This window comes from Oenanthe melanoleuca, chromosome 6 (assembly GCF_029582105.1).
Source record: "Oenanthe melanoleuca isolate GR-GAL-2019-014 chromosome 6, OMel1.0, whole genome shotgun sequence".
NCBI lineage: Eukaryota > Metazoa > Chordata > Aves > Passeriformes > Muscicapidae > Oenanthe > Oenanthe melanoleuca.
The window spans coordinates 14992799-15009387 of record NC_079340.1 but is presented as its reverse complement, the minus strand read 5'-3'; the positions used below and the strand labels follow the sequence as shown (position 1 = coordinate 15009387).

The following is a 16589-nucleotide window of genomic DNA, read 5'->3' as shown; positions in this document are numbered from 1 at the left end:
ACCATGCTTATTTTTATTTGGCATCTCCTCAAAGATGTACCATAGTTTGAGGTAATTGTGTGACAACCTATAATGAATTAAGAGAAGGAAAATGTTTAAGGGAGCAGCACAATCATTGGTCCTGGGATCCTCCACCTCCTGTGGCAGCATGTGAAAATAGCTGCCTTGCTGCTGGCAGTTTTTTGTGTCTGGTGGAGGAAGAGCTGTAGGACTGTTTTACAGTGCTCTCACAACTGTGACTATTCAAACTATGTTTTCACTGTAAGGGCTGCTGTGCCAGGCACACCTGCATGGGAGGGCCAGAGCCAAGCTCTGCTATGGCAGGCACAGCAGCTGGAAACCACTGCAGTGGCCAGGAAAGTCACCACTACTGCAAACCAGTAGGCTGCAAGCTGTAGTAGCACACTGCTTCAATTTTGTTTCAAATCTAAGTTAAACACCACTGTTGCTCTTCCAAATGCCAGCTCTAAGGCCTGGAGGAGGATTTTCAGTTTTTCTTACCCTTGTACCAGCTTAGGGTCTATGACACCACTCCAAATCATCACAAAGAAGAAAAATAAGTAGTACATTTATTGAATCTCCACTTATTACTACTTCTAGCCTTTATTCAGACACATGTGCTCAGCTTCGAGAGCCAAGAATTTTTTCATTATCATTCAATGTGAATGATGCTATACATGAATCAAGTGCAGGAAGTTGGGCTTTTCTCTCTAAGAGGAATGAGAGAGGGGTTTCTAGTCTTTCCATCTGGTTTTTGGCTGCACAAAATAACCCTTTCCAAGGGCACATGAAATAAAATACTATATTGCATACTTATATACATTTACATACAACGGTAAATGCACCATTCATTCAGAAATACACAATACCTAAGGCTCAATGGAAAAGCTCAGTTAAAGCAACTTCTCTCTGGCTGGGAGAAGTGGCTTGTGACAGTTGTGGAAGGTTCCATAACCTCTTCATGTGGATTCTGCCCCTCTGCAGCACTCTCCAAGGCCTGTGCCTGGGAAGGAGGGGATGGCCCATGGCATTCCAGAAGCCCACGGCTCAAAGAAAATATATACAACCATAATGGAGGATTTCCTCTGAGAATAATTATCCAGCAACTGCAGGAGGAGGCAAAGTACCTTAGTGTACTTACTTTACCAGATGCAGAAGCCCCTCTTGGGCATAGGAAATCACTTCTGGTGCAAAGCCTTCCTTTGCAGCTGAACAAGACTTACTTGTAACTGTTTTTTGTTTTTTTTTTCCTTTTCTCCTTGGATTGGTGGAGTGCAAGGTTAAAACAGTGCTAGCAACTGGACAATATGGTAGGGGCACTGGAACTATTGGAAAGGGATTTTTTTTTTTTTTAAGCTGATCAGACCTGGGGAACTGAATTGCCTGCTTTCAGCTCTATCATCAGCCTTATTTTAGAATACCTGAGCTTTGCTTCACCCTGCTGTGTGCTGCACTTACACACACCTTCCAAGTGCTCTACAGGGACATTACTGCTCCTTGGTTATCTTTTGAAATGTCTGCAGTCCCTGCAGAGAAATACTTGTCACTTTGTCACATGTGGCAAACCTTTTCTCTAAGATAACTAAGCAATTCATTGCCCAGAGTCACCAGACATTGTATCTCACCCAAAGCACTGCAGCTGAGGAGAGACACGGTTACCTCTGTCCCTGTCCCCACAGGTGCAGTGTCCGCCATCCCCACGCGGTGGCACTGTAAGCAATGGGCACGGGCAGGGACAAGGCGCTATTGGGCCTCGCTGTGCCAAACAGACTACGGATAAAAGCTGGGCTTCACTGCACTAGATTCCCCTTTTATTAGGCTGCTGCTCTTCTCTCAGCAGTGGGCTCAATTGTTTCACCTCGTTGGCCTTTGCTTCTGGGTTCAGAGGAGTAACACATTAGCTCCTGCTCATGCCTGTTTCATAGACTGAGAAAAGTAATTTAAAAATACACAAAGTGTATTTCTGCTCTCTCCCCTGCTCAAAGTAGGGCAGGCCTTCCAAATCCTTCCTGTAAGTAAGTCGAATTGTAGTAGCACACCATTAATACTCAAGAATGTGACTTGCACTCTATGCCCCAAGGCAGTGTCAGGGGCATCAGCCCTTTCCAAGGGTGGGGAAAGGCTCCACATGCACATTCTCTGCTCCTTTGTCCAGTTGTTTTGGCTTGACAAGAGATAGCATCATAGCACAGTTGGAGCACCACTCATCTCAGTGGCACTGGGGGCAAGGGAGTGGCTCTCAGCTCCAGCTGGAGTTCTGCAGTTCCTCCCGGAGCCAGGTTGGAAGGGGCTGCCCAAGTCTGTTCATCAGCTTGGATAATTCAATGTTGTGCTCCCGGTAGAAGTCTCTTAGAAAGAGCCGTGACTGTATGGAAAAAAACAGACCACATGAACATGAAAGAAGATGTTGCCCTCAACACATGCTCCACAGGTCATCTAGGACAGATGGTAGGAAAATACACGTGGGTTTGCTGTGATATTTCTACATCTCTTGGTGCCAAGAGATTTGAGACAGCTACTCACCAAGGAATCCATATCAGGGTATTTCCTTCCTTTACTCTTTCCTAGGCATTTAGTCTTTCCTCCATCTAGCAGCTGGCACCAAAATCCTTTTGCTTCATCAAATCTGAAAAAGACATTTGTCTTTGAAAGATACAGCCCCATACCCAATTAGCAGCAGCAGAAATTAAGTACATCCATAGTTATTTCCTATTTCAGTGCTTTACCTATTTATTTTGTGATATTGGTTCCTTGAGTTTTTTAGCACTGGACTACTTTGACAAGAAATCCATTACAAACATGAGTGCTTCAGCTTTATGCAAATTTCAGAAGTAACATGGTAAAACGATTTGCCTGTTCAGCTGGGGGGAAAGATAATAGTTTTTTAGTGTAAGTAAATTCTTTTAAATCTCCTCACTATAGCTGTATCAGAGAATCCCCTGATTGTTTTATAGAGAGTCAAGTGTTTCTTTTCTTGTTAAAACACAGGCATAAGGCAATGCTGGGAACCATGTCTGGATCTGGCCTGATCTGTCCCTTCAGCTGGCCAAAGGTGACCTGAGGTTTGAGCAAGTCCCCTGAATAAATTTGAGGCAAGCTGACCCATCCCATCTATTTTCTGACCCTGGCTGAGGGGTACCAGCCAGTGCCACTACTGTAGATACACCATTCACTATCAGCACATGTGCTGCAGCAAGTAAAGCTTCAAGTAACCTGACATTTCTCTAAATCTGTTCCTGGGGATCCATGTGCCATCCCTTTGGAAACAGCTGTAGTGAGAGAACTGAATGAGTTGTCTTCTCTTTACTGTGAAAGGGCAATTGTTTTGTGCCTACATCCATGCATCCTCGCCTACCATCCTCAGCTGGCATAGGTGTGACAGCAGAGAAGACATGAAAACAGATTTCAGCTGCAAAGAACAATGTTCAGCATCTTCAGTGGGCTTGCAGAGTTTCCACTGAACACTGGTATGGCCACAGTACACCTTCAACAGCACTTAATCTTTTCAGACTAACTGTACATGCAATGTGGACAAGATCACAGTCATGGCTCAGTAACATCCTTTAACTGTAGCAATGAGGTGGTGCCTCTGCTAATGCTTCCTCACAGCTCTGGGCACCTGTCAAATCCACGTCCTCTCTAATAACAGGCTCTTTAACTCAAAACTGCAGTGTGGCCCTAATCTCCCTCTGGGTGAAGGTATGAGCAGATTGTCACACATTTTTTATCATACCTCCTCTACTTTTTGTCAGATACTAATATAACACAAAGCATAAGGAGTGCTAATAATTCCAGCACCTTTTCTGTAACACAAAGACCAAAAAAACATCATAGTAACTGCTGTGAACAAATTCATACTTCTCTGTGATAGTGGCAAAACCTTGTCCTTCCCCTGTAATTTCAGGAAACACCAAGGTGTGACTCCAGTCTCCACAGAGCATCTCATGCTGTCTGAATCTAATTTTAGGGTTAGGCAGAATTGCGAAACTTTGGCAGGTCTTGTGCTCAGAGAAAGAAGTATTCTTTCAATCAAGAGGCTTCCTGGCTGAGAATGTATCCTCCCAAAACTGAGTTATTTCCCTACCTGAGGGCCTGGGTGTAGTTGAAGAGAGGCGTAACTCCCAAGAACTTCTGGATGTTGTCCATTACAGAGGCAGGGTTGTGTCTCAGCTCCTGCCCATCCACAATGAGAAGCTGAAAAGAGAACAGCTGCCTTAGCCTCTGCCAGCTTGTGCTGACTGATAGCTGTGAACTTCATCTCCAACTGCCCCGGCCTGTGAGTACAGGCAGCCAAAATCTGTCTGTTCTAGGACATCACAGTGGGGGGATGTGGCCCATTTGTCACCACAAATACAGACATTGTGATATGGGCCACAAGTACCATAATACAGTGAATCACAGGCTTTGCTTAATAAAGTTGTTTTTGGCTAAATGCCCTGTAACAGCATTACGGCCCAGCAGCAGCATGTACAGATTGTCTCTGGAAACCTTTTTTTTTAATGTCAGCAGCCATTGTGCTAGGTATTCTTCTATAACCTGTGATAATTCTCCTGTTACGTGTCTCAGACAAGGAACAACATTTGTGCTAATAAATGACCTACTCCAAAGAACAGAACGGAGCAATAGTCACATGAACTGAAGACTGACCTGCAGTAAGTACAAGGAGGTGTGTGTTTGGCTCCATCACTCCTCATAGCAATAACCTCCAGGAATAGTAAGGCAATAAGATACTAGCCTAAGAATGCTTTACCATCTCTCTTTTAGTCTTGGCAGAGCTGTCACGTACAGTTCAGGCTCTGCTGCTTTGGCAAAGAATAAGAGACCAAATGGACATTATAAACCTCTGCTGGATTATAGACTGTCTTAAGAATAACCCCAGCAGCAGAAAGAACTTGAAAAAATACATTCTGATTCACAGAAATAACATATACATATATATAAATAGATATCTATATGTCTATCTTTGACAGTTTAGAAACTTCTTGGGAATTTAGACGCTGAAATAGTCTACACTGTCTATTAAATTGCCTTTTTGCTAATTTATATACGAAACACCAAACCCTAACATCTCTGCAGTGAACTTTCCCTTCAGCAGACAGCTAAAGGCTTCACAACATGGGAACTAACAAGAGGCAGGGTCCATGAGGCTCTAAAGCAACAAAACCACACGAAGTGTCTGAAGACATTCTGGGTCTGAAGAGGGTCCTGGACTGCAGACTGCCAAGATGAAAGGAAGGGAGTGCTAATACTGCTGTTCCTGCTGAAATTTCCAGTACTGTGGAGATTTCTAGGAGATCACAGTATCCTCCTGCACTCATTTCCTTTTACAAATACAATAAAGTGCAAAATTGGAGTATTCAAGCCTGATTTCTTACCCACTCATATCAGGACAAAAGAAGCAGTGGCTTTTGTTCCAAAAGACAAGAAAGAAGGTGAAATTAAAATTATGGGGGGAGCACATGCATATGAATCAGTTTGTTCCCCTCTCCTCCACACTAAACCTGCAAGGGGCTCCAGGATAAGCTCTGTGCCTGATGTCCCACCTGCCCTGAGGGATAGTAGGTGAGCCAGCGCTCCAGGTGAGTGGAATAGCAGCCAGGGAAGAGGCAGCGGCTCTGCAGGGTGCGCAGCTCCTGAGGGGCCTGGGATTTCGCAGAGATCACTTGGTAGAAGGTGTAATTGAGCGCCACAGGGTCATTGTGAGCACGCTGGTGCTGAAAAACAAGCTGAATTCAGGAGCAGGAACACGATTCTGCCTTACACTTCTCAGTGCAGACCCCCACGACTCAGCACAGCCACCCACCAATGCCTCTGTACCACACCCTGCAGGGAACCTGCCTCCTTCTAGGGAGGGGCATCCATGAGTTTCTACCTCCCCCACTGAAATATCTCTGTGGCCCTCACCCCCAGCACAGCACAGGGAAGTTACCTGATACCATGAATAGGCTCGGTCAGCAGGGTTGATAAGAACAGTAATGATTTTGGCTCGAGGCAACAGGGCTGCACCACGTTTTGGTACCACCTCTGTGTCAAAGTAATTGGCACTCTTCTCAAACATGAAGTCTGTGCTGGCATTGGAGGGAATGGGAAAGAATTCCATGTACCTGCCAAACAGATGAGATGCTGGTGAGCAGCATGGCCCAACAAGAAAAGGCACAGGCCACGAAGCCCTTACTCCTTTTCAATAGACACAGCTGCAGCACAACTGTACCTCCCCAGTAACGCAGGGAATGGGCAAAGGAGTGCAGATCTGGCAGAGGTGTGACTCAAAAAGAGGTGGTGGCACAAGACAAAGAAAGTTGAGAAATGATACAAAGGTAAGAAAGTATTGTGCTGAGAGTGTGTTCCCTGAGTCCCTGGGCAGTGGAAGGAAAAACTGAGGGTAAAGTCCCAGTTGCAAGCTTTAGCAGGAAAGACATTTTGTCCAAGAGTAAAATGAGAATCATCTACCTACCTTGTCACCAACCACTTGCTTAAACCTGTCTAAAGCATGTATCTCTTTGTACCTCAGTCCATAGCTGAGGTGCAGGGTAAAGAGCTCTGCCCTGCCTCACAGGAGCTTGTCAAATTAGTAATGTGGAAACTGTAAGATATTTGAATAACAAGGTAAGGGGGCAGGGGACTGTGAAGCACTGGAAGGCTGATTTGTGAGATGGTGACACTAGAATTTCCCTGCCAGGTGGAAACTTCCACAGGTGAACACCAAGCTATGCACATGGACACTGGAGCCAGCACACGGAACACAGTGGTGGCTCTAAGTGTCAAGGCCCAAGAACAATAGAAGGGAGGTTGTCCCCTCCAGTATTATGTGTTGTAATTCTGAAACCATGAAGAACTTTGCAAGGAGAACACCACTGTCTATTTTGCATGTCAAAGTAAAAGTAGCTTCATGACAGCAAAACAAAAACTTGCTGAAAAAAAACAAAAACTTGCTAAATTTTTAAAGCTAAATCATGCCGACAACTCTCCTAGTGAAAAGTCAGTAAAATGAGAAACTACCTGTGCTTCTCCTGGGACTACACAGCTGGGTTACCAGGAAAACAGAAAGCATGCACTGAGCAATAGCAAGGAAAACAACTATTCAGAAACAGAGAAGCTGCTAAGGGGAATGAAGAGGACTTACAGAGGAGACTCAGGAGGAGGCAACATGGGTGCACAATATCACAGAAGAATATGCGTCAGGTTTCTTACCAGTCAATTCCTTTGTGATAGTTGGGGCCATTAAAAAACTGAATCTCCTCAAAGGTGGATGGACTTGGGAAGTTACTGGTGACAGCTGGATGCATGGTCAAGAAGAAGTGCACAGCTGTTGTGCCTGCAACAGGAACCAGTTAACAGGCTCAATGAAAGGCTTTATCCACACTGCAAGAAGCAGTTCCCAGATGGGCATGCTCCTCTCCTGTGTAGCTGACCAACCCCATAACTCATGCAGGTTACAACAGTAGCGACACCAAGCACTGCTCAGTCAAGCTCAATCCACATTTGAACTCATGCAGCTGATTTGAACTGCCTCCTTTGCAAGACAGCTGCCACCCATGTCAGCTACTCCGGTGCCGGTGGCACAGCCACACTGGCACATGGCAGAACCCAAACTGTCACATGAGAGGTGTCCTGGGCAGGAGGTGTTCTAGGGACAACATTAGTGTCCTGGGGTGAGAACTCTGGCAGAGATGCCTCGGCCTGCCTTTGCTGTTGATGTTTTCCCTTTACCCTGCTCAGCACATGGCTGTGGGCCTCCAGCTGGACAGACAATCAGCCAGGGCAGGGTTTTTTCACTGAGCCACCTGCAACCAGCCTGGTCATGATACAGGAGGGCTCACGCTGCACACACACAGTCCGAGCTTCCCAGGGACACAGCCAGAGGACAGCAGCTTGCCTGGAACAAGCTTTGTTCCAAGTCCAGGATCACCATTTGCAGTGCATAATTGGTACTGCTGTTGCACTGCTTTACACAGAAAGCCAAGGCTTGAAGACCTGGTCTTAGCTGAGGAGATTTTGCTCTCTTCAGCCTAGACGGGAACTCCTCAGTACAGTATATACAGCTGTGTCACTGCCAACCACAATGCCGCAGCAGTTAAAAGGTGGTGACAGAGACCAGACAGAGGAGTTTCCATCCCTCCCGATGACAGGGACATGGAGCATGCAGTGGGTACAGATCTGCAGCAATAAAAGCACTAGGGGACATTCACTGTAACCTTTGCTAAGTGTATGTGCCTAGTCCTGCTGACAGCCTATGTTTGTGACACACTAAGGTCACAGGTTCTCTCAGCTTACATGGAAAGCCAAAACAAGGTAGAACAAGCCAAGCATGGTGCCAGGGGAAAAAGTACTGACAGACTTGTCAGATTTAGGTTTGAACAAATCTGAGATTGTCCGAAATGTCCTCTGTGGCCATTTGGCAGCTTGCACAAAAGGCAGGGAGACAGATCTACAGCACAGAGCTTTCCAGCTCTCTGCAAGAGTGAGATGGAAGCTGCAATCTATATAACAGTATTCACATTACCAGTTTTCTGAGGTCCCACGATGAGGAACTTGGGGAGTCGATCACACGTTTTCTCTTTAGACCAAATATCCTTGTGCCTTTTATCATCACAGGGATTCTGCAGCACAAGAGATGAGATTAAGCATTACCACAGAAGGTAATGGCAAGGGGAGGAAAAGCTGGAAGGGCCAGTCCTCTGGGGAAAATGCTATTAGCATATGAAGAACTCTTCAGAGCCACACTGCTGCTCTGCCAGGCATCAAGAAGTGTTAAGTAAAAACACTGGGGACTATTTTCAAAAGCTCCAGTGACATGGGATCCAAAGTCCCTCTGAGAGTGTTAACCACAGGCCTTGCCCTATGTAGCCATACTGGGCTGAGCCACTGTAACAGCACAGCTCAGAATCTGTGAACTTCTGGCAGACAGACAACTCTATCACCTTCAGTTAATTTCATCTGCTTATTACCATGCAGAGAGCTGCTGCACTGGGATAAAATGAAATAAGTGTGTTTTTATTTAATGAACATGAATTCTGCAGTGTGAAATTACTTTGAGATTAATCACATTAACATGCCTGCAAGCTCCTCCAGCACCAAACAGGCTCTTGCTTGCACACTTTACATTTCACAGCAGCTTGCTCTAAGACAAGTCCTTTAATGATCCAAATGCCTGCAAGCTGGCCCCTGGTCATGCATGACAGTCATCCCTGTCCCTAAGCTCACACTGTGACTGTGTCCTACTGCTCCTACTACCCATCCCTTCCACCTTGCCATTTGCCACAGCCAGCCTGAAACCACAAAAATTAAATCTAAAAGCTTTATATGCTTTACCCCTCTGCACTCTAGATGAGCAGTCTTGCTGCACTTCAAATGTGGGATACACTTCTTAGAAAATCACTAGGAGCAGTAAAAGCTGCCTTCTCACCTGCCACAAGGGATTTTTCTCCTGTGGGAAGATTTCAAAGTACTTCTTTGCAAGTTGGACTGGAGGCAATGTTTGCAGGCGAAGGTTGGTCCAGCACTGCACAAACTTGACCAGGCTCTCAAAAGTGTACAGTCCCAGACGATCATTCCCATAGTTGGAGAGGTGGGTCATGAAGATACTGATCTGAAATAAAAAAGACATGAGATACTGGTAAATCAGGTAACAGAACTGTTTCTGCCCAGCTTGATTCCATGGTCAGCAAGAGGCTGTTCACAACTCAGACTGCCATGGCTGTCTTGGCTGACAAATGTCCATCTACCAGGAAACAGTGCTTGCAAGACAAGAAAGACTAAGGAGAGGAGGGTCACAGACCTCTCAGTAATCCCTGGGAATGGTGCAGAGGTATGATAACTGAACCCTGGATGTGAGTCCTGAACAGTGGCAAAATCCCATTCAAGTGGCTCTAGGACCTTTAGGTGAATAAGGCTTAGTCAGTAACTCCCTACTAGGCAAAAACATTGCAAAGCCTCCTTCACAGGAAAACAGGAACTTGCCTTCCTCACCCCAAGGCACAACCAGGGCAACCTCTTGAGCTGCAGAGTCTGCTACAGCAGGGCAGTAGGTCAGGGAGGGGGCACCATGCTGCAGGCCTGGCCACAGAGCACAGGGATGGATGCCACAGGAGTTCTTTCTGGGCCCACAGCCCATCAACTTTCATTCTCTTTGGAGCTGACATCTCAAATGTAAAGGAACAACTGACAACTCCCACTTTAAAATATAAACAGGTGTATCTGGGGATCTGAACAGGGACTGCAAAGAGACACTGCACTAGGACATTGTCCTAGAAACAGACACCAGCTGCTAAGTTTTACCCTCCATGAACCTTCAGCACATGCAGCCCCTGAAAAATGTCCTGCCAAGCTTTAATATCCATAGGCAAAGTGGCACTCCACAGCCATGGCAGCTGTCTCAGCACTGCAGAGCTCAGGAGGTTGTGCACTATCTTTCTCTTGCCAAACCATCTCTTCCCTCAAGCAGATACATTTTCCTCCTGTCAGTTTTTCACTAGTTTAACTTTTGGAAAAGAGTGCGAAGGACTCTTGTCAGCTTGACTCTAGTGTGTGGTTTTGGAATGTCCCATGGAATTCAGCATCTCAGTGCCCATAACACAACACTCTGCCAGACATAAAACACACCATGGCTAGAGGTTAGAAAAACAAAAGCAGAGCACTGAGGCCAGTGGAGGAACGGCTGTTTTAGCACTCCTTGTCCAGAGTATGCAAGTGCAGGGAGGGAAATGACCTCAGTCACAGCAGGGGCACCCATTGCAGTACAGTCATGGGTTCAATTCTGGTGACACCAGGTAAGGTCAGGAGGCAATGACAGGCTTCCCTGGCAGGGGGCAGGAATGGCTTTCCCACTCACAGTAGGAAAAGAGCAAAATGGGGAAGGAGGAGACAGATGGTCTTGGGATGAAGACATTTGCTGGCACTGAGGAAGTCTGAATTCAGTTTTCTGCCCAGTGTCCCCATGGGCTGGTCTCAGCAAGAGAAGAGGCACTGATAGCAAGTAGCTGTTTGTGCCTGAGCCATCCCCAAGACAGTATGAAACAGATCTAATTTTGTCCATAAGGTGCTCACAACCCAGCGTCTTTGAGCAGGCAACAGAAAACACTGGTAGGACTCTGGGACACATGGAAAGCAAGTGGAGATTGAGATTTATCATATTTTCTGCTTGTGAGATTTTTACTTCTGGTACCCTACTGAGCTGACACAGGGGCCCTGCCAGACAGGCTCTGGCACCTACACTTCAAAGAGCAGCCTGGTGCTGTTATGTAAAAAGGATGTGCTAAATACAACACAGTGCAGAGGACAGAAAGATCTGTGTAACTGCAAGGCATGGTGAAAAAGGATGCATCTCATGTTGTATTTTGCCCTTTTCTGGGAGATATCAGGAAGGTTCTGTGATAGGAAAATGTGCCTCATCCCTTTGACTTGCTGGTGAAATATGTAGAGGAGAAATTTGCTGCATGAAGAGTCTGGCTCACTGGCACAAATCAAATACTGCAGCAGGGAGTACAAAAGAGACCACCTAGGACCCCTTCAGGATTTCCAGAATAAAAAAAACATCCTACATGTGCTCCAAGTTAGCAACTGTGTCTCAAGACTGACTACATTTGGTAAAATGGCTCACATAGGTAATGCTGCCACCTGCAAACAGTTCCAAGCAAATGGATTTGGAAGAAGAAAAGAAATGAGCCTATGAGCCATTTTTCTGGACTTGTGAGTGTGCAATCATGGCCTGTAACATGTGCTGTTTAACAAGGCCTGGCAGCCTGCTCTGCCCCATCACAGCTACTGCTGCCAGAACAGCTCTGAGCACTTCTGACATAAGCTACACTCAAGGGCCATCTCCCTCCCTCCCTGCCATCCACACCCACTGACTCTGCAAACTGACTTGGAAATAACATCTCCCTCCTCTCCCCTCCCTTCTACTGTCAGTGTGCGTGGTTTCCCTTCTTTCACACTGAGCAAGGATGAGAGCAAAGGTCCCAGAGAGCCTAGCACACAGAAACAGAAGGACATGAGTACCCCTCAATAACCGCAGCTGTGGGCACAGCAGTAACCGGCCTGTGCAGTGTGAGTGGAAGCGTTTGTGAGAGGCAATCAGCCTGTGCTCAGGATCAGCTATTGACATCAGACCTTGTTCACTAGTCAGAAGATCAAACATCTTCTGTTTGCACTGTGCAGTTAATTATACACATACAGGCTTGGAGACTCCTCCAAGTCACTTAATGGGAGCTGGGAGCAGCAGAAAGGACTGAAAGAGCCGGGTCCAAGTGTGCTATGGATCACTGCTGGGGCTGCAGAGCTGGCCAGCTTTCTATCAGCCCCTGAGATGGCTCTATCAGCAAGGGCAGGAATGCAAGGTCTGAGTCACTGTGCAAACACGAGAGGAGCTTAGAGCACAGCACTCTGCCCTGACAGAGAGAGATGCAATGCTGCCAAAAGGAAGCAGAAGTGTAAACATGGGAAGCATCCGAAGGTGCCTGAAAGAGTTTTAAGTCACCACAAAGAGCCAAGAGTAAATATGGCAAATAAGCTTGTCCTGTACCAGAACACAATTTTCCCAAATGTTTTTGGATCACAGATTACTGCCACCTGCTTTGACCATCACATCTTATCAGCAAATTTTAATGGGTAGCTCTAGATACTATATTTCTATTAATTCTTTGGCACAGCCTCCTAGATCAGTAAAGATCTCTGGATTACAGCCTAGCAACTGGTTTTCCAAGAGAGACCTATAGCCTTTTACTTTCACAGAGGCTGTTTCTGCATGCTTCAAGATTTGACAATTACAGAGTGGGGCATGGTGCAATTCACCCAGCATATGGGAACACAAGCCCAGAAAAGAAATTGTCAAGAGAAAAAAGCAGTTTCTTTCCACGTGACTGATCACTCCATACGTCATGCAAAGAACAACCTCCTCCTTACTCCTTTTATCAAGTAGGAAGGTTTGGTTGTGGTGTGTAAAGAAAACAATTCTGTCTCAGGCAACAGGGACAGAAGGCTGCCTTCCAGACCTGAAAGCATAAACTCCTACAGCTTTTTAGCAGGGGCTGTCATAGACCCACAGCTTCTGCAGGTCCTCCACAAGCCAGAGCTGGTCATAGGCTAACCTTCAGTAACACCAGACCTGTTTGTCAACTACAGCCTGCCTGTCTGGTGCACCCAGAGCACACTGTGAAGGTCTCTTCACTATCAGTTCTACTAAACACTAGAAAAAGCAACAGACAAAGGAAAAATTAAAGTCACTGATGGAAGAGAGGTGGATTTTCTGATCTGCTGGTCTTCTACAGCCCCAACCAAAAGTGGCTAAAGCTGCATATTCAACTCTGCAATGAAGGTGCAAAAGAAAGAGGGAATGAAAGAAAACATCATGATGAACAACACCATTACATAAAATCCCACAAACAAGCAGTCAAAGACTGGCACCAGTACTCCAGGATTCCTCCCTAGGAAACTAGGCAGAACCAATGTACTTTCTCCCAAATGTCCCTGCATGGATCCTTGTCCATACTCAGCCACTGGTGGAAAAGACATATAAAGGAGAAGGAAGGTGGTAGAAAGGCATAAATCATGAGGAAAGAAAAGATTAAGCATTATTATATTCCAGAGATAGACATTCTAAAATGATTATCTAAACTTTGCATGGCAATGTCTATTCAGAGAAATGGAGGACAAGCACCTGTGGGTGAAATCAGCTTTAGTAAGAAAGAAATTCAGGTGGAGAACTGAAAAAGTACAAACAAAAAGAGCAGCATGTCTTCCTGCTGTAGCCAACAAGCAGAAATAGGAGGGAGTGTGATCTGTGATTGGAAAGGGCTACAAAACTTCATCTCTTGATTCTACCGATTCAGAATTTACTAAAAATGACCAGGGTTTTTTTGTGTCTCTTCTCTCCTAGTACACCATCCCAGCTTCAGTGGGAAGTGAGAAACTCATGTGATTTGCTGTCCATAGCTCTAAGAAAGGACTGCAGGGTGTTGAAGATAATACATCAATTTAGTGGCTTAATAGAACTGTCAATATTGAAAGAAAAGGAAACACCTGTTAGATCCACATCTCACAAAAAAGCCTTAGGGTAACAGCTACATCACAAAAACAGAACACAGAAATTGTTTAAAGTACCTACATATTGAAAGAAAGGGGAGAACACTTCATAATGAAAGCCCAGCAAAAGCAATTATTGTGAACAAAACTCATCAGTAAGCCAGGGGAGAAGCCAGCAGGCAGCAGATGTATATGGGACAGAAGGAGCCAAGGCACATCTCACTTGTTATTTATGAAGACAGAGCAGCCCAGGAAACACCCCCTGTGCTGTGGCCATGGCGTCACTCTGGCTGGTTTCTGTCTGCTCAGTGCTGCACCTCTTGACACACTCAATACTGATGCTCCCTTGGCAGCATGTAAAGCAAAGCACCCTTAACCAGCAAGTTCTTTCTTGGCCCTTCATTTCCCATCTCCTTAGCAAAACACTGGAGACACCCACACTGTGATGGGGATGACACTGAGTCACACAGGCTGGGACAGCTGTGCACCAATTGCCCTTTCAGATGAACTTACTGGGTTCAGAAGCACTGTCAGGAAGAGTTCACCACCACGAATGCTCTTGTCCAACTCCTTTGAGCCACCAGGATATTCATTATAGAAGATAGTGTGAGTAAAAAGACCACAGGTCTGTCGAGGCAGAACCTGGCAATATCAGAAAAAGGCAAAGTTAGACAAGAGGCAGATGCAGCAGCATCTGTGTGAGAATGAGTCAAAGCAGCACTTTTTGGATCAATATAAAGAGTAAGAGGTGTAAGTGACATAGGTGTAGAGCACTCTTGCTATTGCTCTCAACCACTTAACTCATCACACTGTGAACAAGCCCTGGGATTTCAATTTAGTACTGATGGGCTTGGTTTTGCTCTCCCTTGAGTACTGACCCCTGAATTGTTCTGAGAAACACAGAACTGGCTTTAGCCAAGCTTTATTCTTCGCCTCACTTAATGATTTTGGAAATACTGGTGACATTAAGATGAGTGTCTCTGCTGCAGGTCTGAGAAGACCATTCTCTGGGCAGGCAAGTGGGCCCTGCTGTGCTCACCATGATTCCATTGTGGATGAATCCACGCCGGTAGCGGGCAGGCCGGAGGTGTGGGTATTCCTCTGTGCTTGTTACTTGGATGCTCCAAACAGACTTCCATGCCTCATAGAGTTGTGTGTGGACAGGATAAACCCCAGAGTGATGGGGGGCTACAGCATAGCCCAAGTCTGTGGGAATCCCATGCTCCTAGAAGCAGAATACACAGCTTGATAATTTGGTACTTAACTAATAGCCTTAATAAGGATCATATTTAGCAACAGCATCCAACTTGGAGCAAGATGACAGAGGAACATGAAAACTCTCTGCATTGGGAACTGAAATACTGCTTGTACTTCTTGATTTATGCATCTGTAGAAATATAAGGGCAATTCTGTACCAACATGGACATTCAGCACTGGTACCAGCTGCTGTAAGAATGGTCTTGTAGCTGGCAGCTGTGACAAATCAGATTAATTCAAAACCCTAAGGTCAGGCTCCCTGGTTACTACAACCTAATCAATGCTGTTAAGTGACACATCTCACTCCCACAATGCCTAGATGTGGGTCACTAGAGAAGGAAAACAAAATTTCTGTAACTGATATAGAGGAAAGGAAGATGACTGAGATCTGTACTGTCTCTAGCAAATCAAAGAAAAGCAGACATGTAGTAAGAGACTATTGCAGGTGAAGGTATGGGGCCTGGAGCTACATAAAAATTACAGGAAATTTCTGAATTTCTTGGGTTTAAATTCCACTGTGTGGTTCTGGTACTAATATCAATGATGACAGCTCTGCCCTGGTGGTGCATGATAAAACCAGAGCCCCTAAATGAAGCAATAACCTTCTCTGACTGCTAGCCTGTTTTATGTTAAATATGTGTAATTGTGTTCTGTGCTTTGTCTCTCTTTGCAAAAGACTGCATTGTTATTTAACCAGGAAAAGGAGGAGCCTAAATTGTTTCTATAATGCTGTGACTGTGCTCTGCATTCAAGATCATTCCTAATCTATGTGTTTCACAGGAACACAAGACAGCAGTCTGTTATTCCCAAGGGGATTACCATCAAAAGAACCAAACTAGAGGTGAAGAGGACATTTCTTTTCAGTGAAACATGTGTGCTATATTCAACTCTGAGCTGTAAGAATCAAACACACATTGTTCCATCAATGCAGGATGCTCAAGGTTTGCCCCTCCTCTGCCAAAACCCAGGGAATTTTTTTCTGAGCTTCTTAAATAAGTAACTTCCTTCAGCATTGTCTGGAAGGCCAAAAGAAGGGCTGTTACCAGACAGAGCATTTTATACTACCAACCAGGTGACTTCCTTACAGAACCACACCGAGTAAGGATGGAAAAGGAAATGCTTTCTCACTGCCAGAGTTTGTAAATTAATTGCATTTGGATGGTAATGCTACAAGTTCACACCTTAGGAAACAAGAGTCTTGGGATTTGCAACCTGGAATGCAGCAGACTTGCCTGGAGCCATGCAGGTGCTAGGAAACATTTCCCATAGAACAGGCAAGCATGTGAATGGTGTTTCTTGCCTCAAGACAGCAG

General features: G+C 45.5%; 1 protein-coding gene across 7 annotated transcripts in view; it reads right to left on the bottom strand.

The window, feature by feature from the left end:
* Positions 1-551: 551 nt before the first annotated feature.
* Positions 552-16589, bottom strand: part of NDST2 (N-deacetylase and N-sulfotransferase 2) — a 128367-nt gene continuing 112329 nt past the window's right edge. For all 7 annotated transcript variants that reach the window (XM_056495014.1, XM_056495009.1, XM_056495015.1 and 4 more), the window contains 10 exons: positions 15059-15244; positions 14533-14661; positions 9407-9589; positions 8504-8600; positions 7192-7315; positions 5930-6104; positions 5544-5714; positions 4085-4194; positions 2524-2626; positions 552-2365 (listed from right to left, as the gene is read on the bottom strand). In XM_056495014.1, coding sequence (XP_056350989.1) covers positions 2240-2365; positions 2524-2626; positions 4085-4194; positions 5544-5714; positions 5930-6104; positions 7192-7315; positions 8504-8600; positions 9407-9589; positions 14533-14661; positions 15059-15244 — 1404 coding nt within the window. In that variant the 3' untranslated portion in view covers positions 552-2239. The remainder of the gene's footprint in view (positions 2366-2523; positions 2627-4084; positions 4195-5543; positions 5715-5929; positions 6105-7191; positions 7316-8503; positions 8601-9406; positions 9590-14532; positions 14662-15058; positions 15245-16589) is intronic.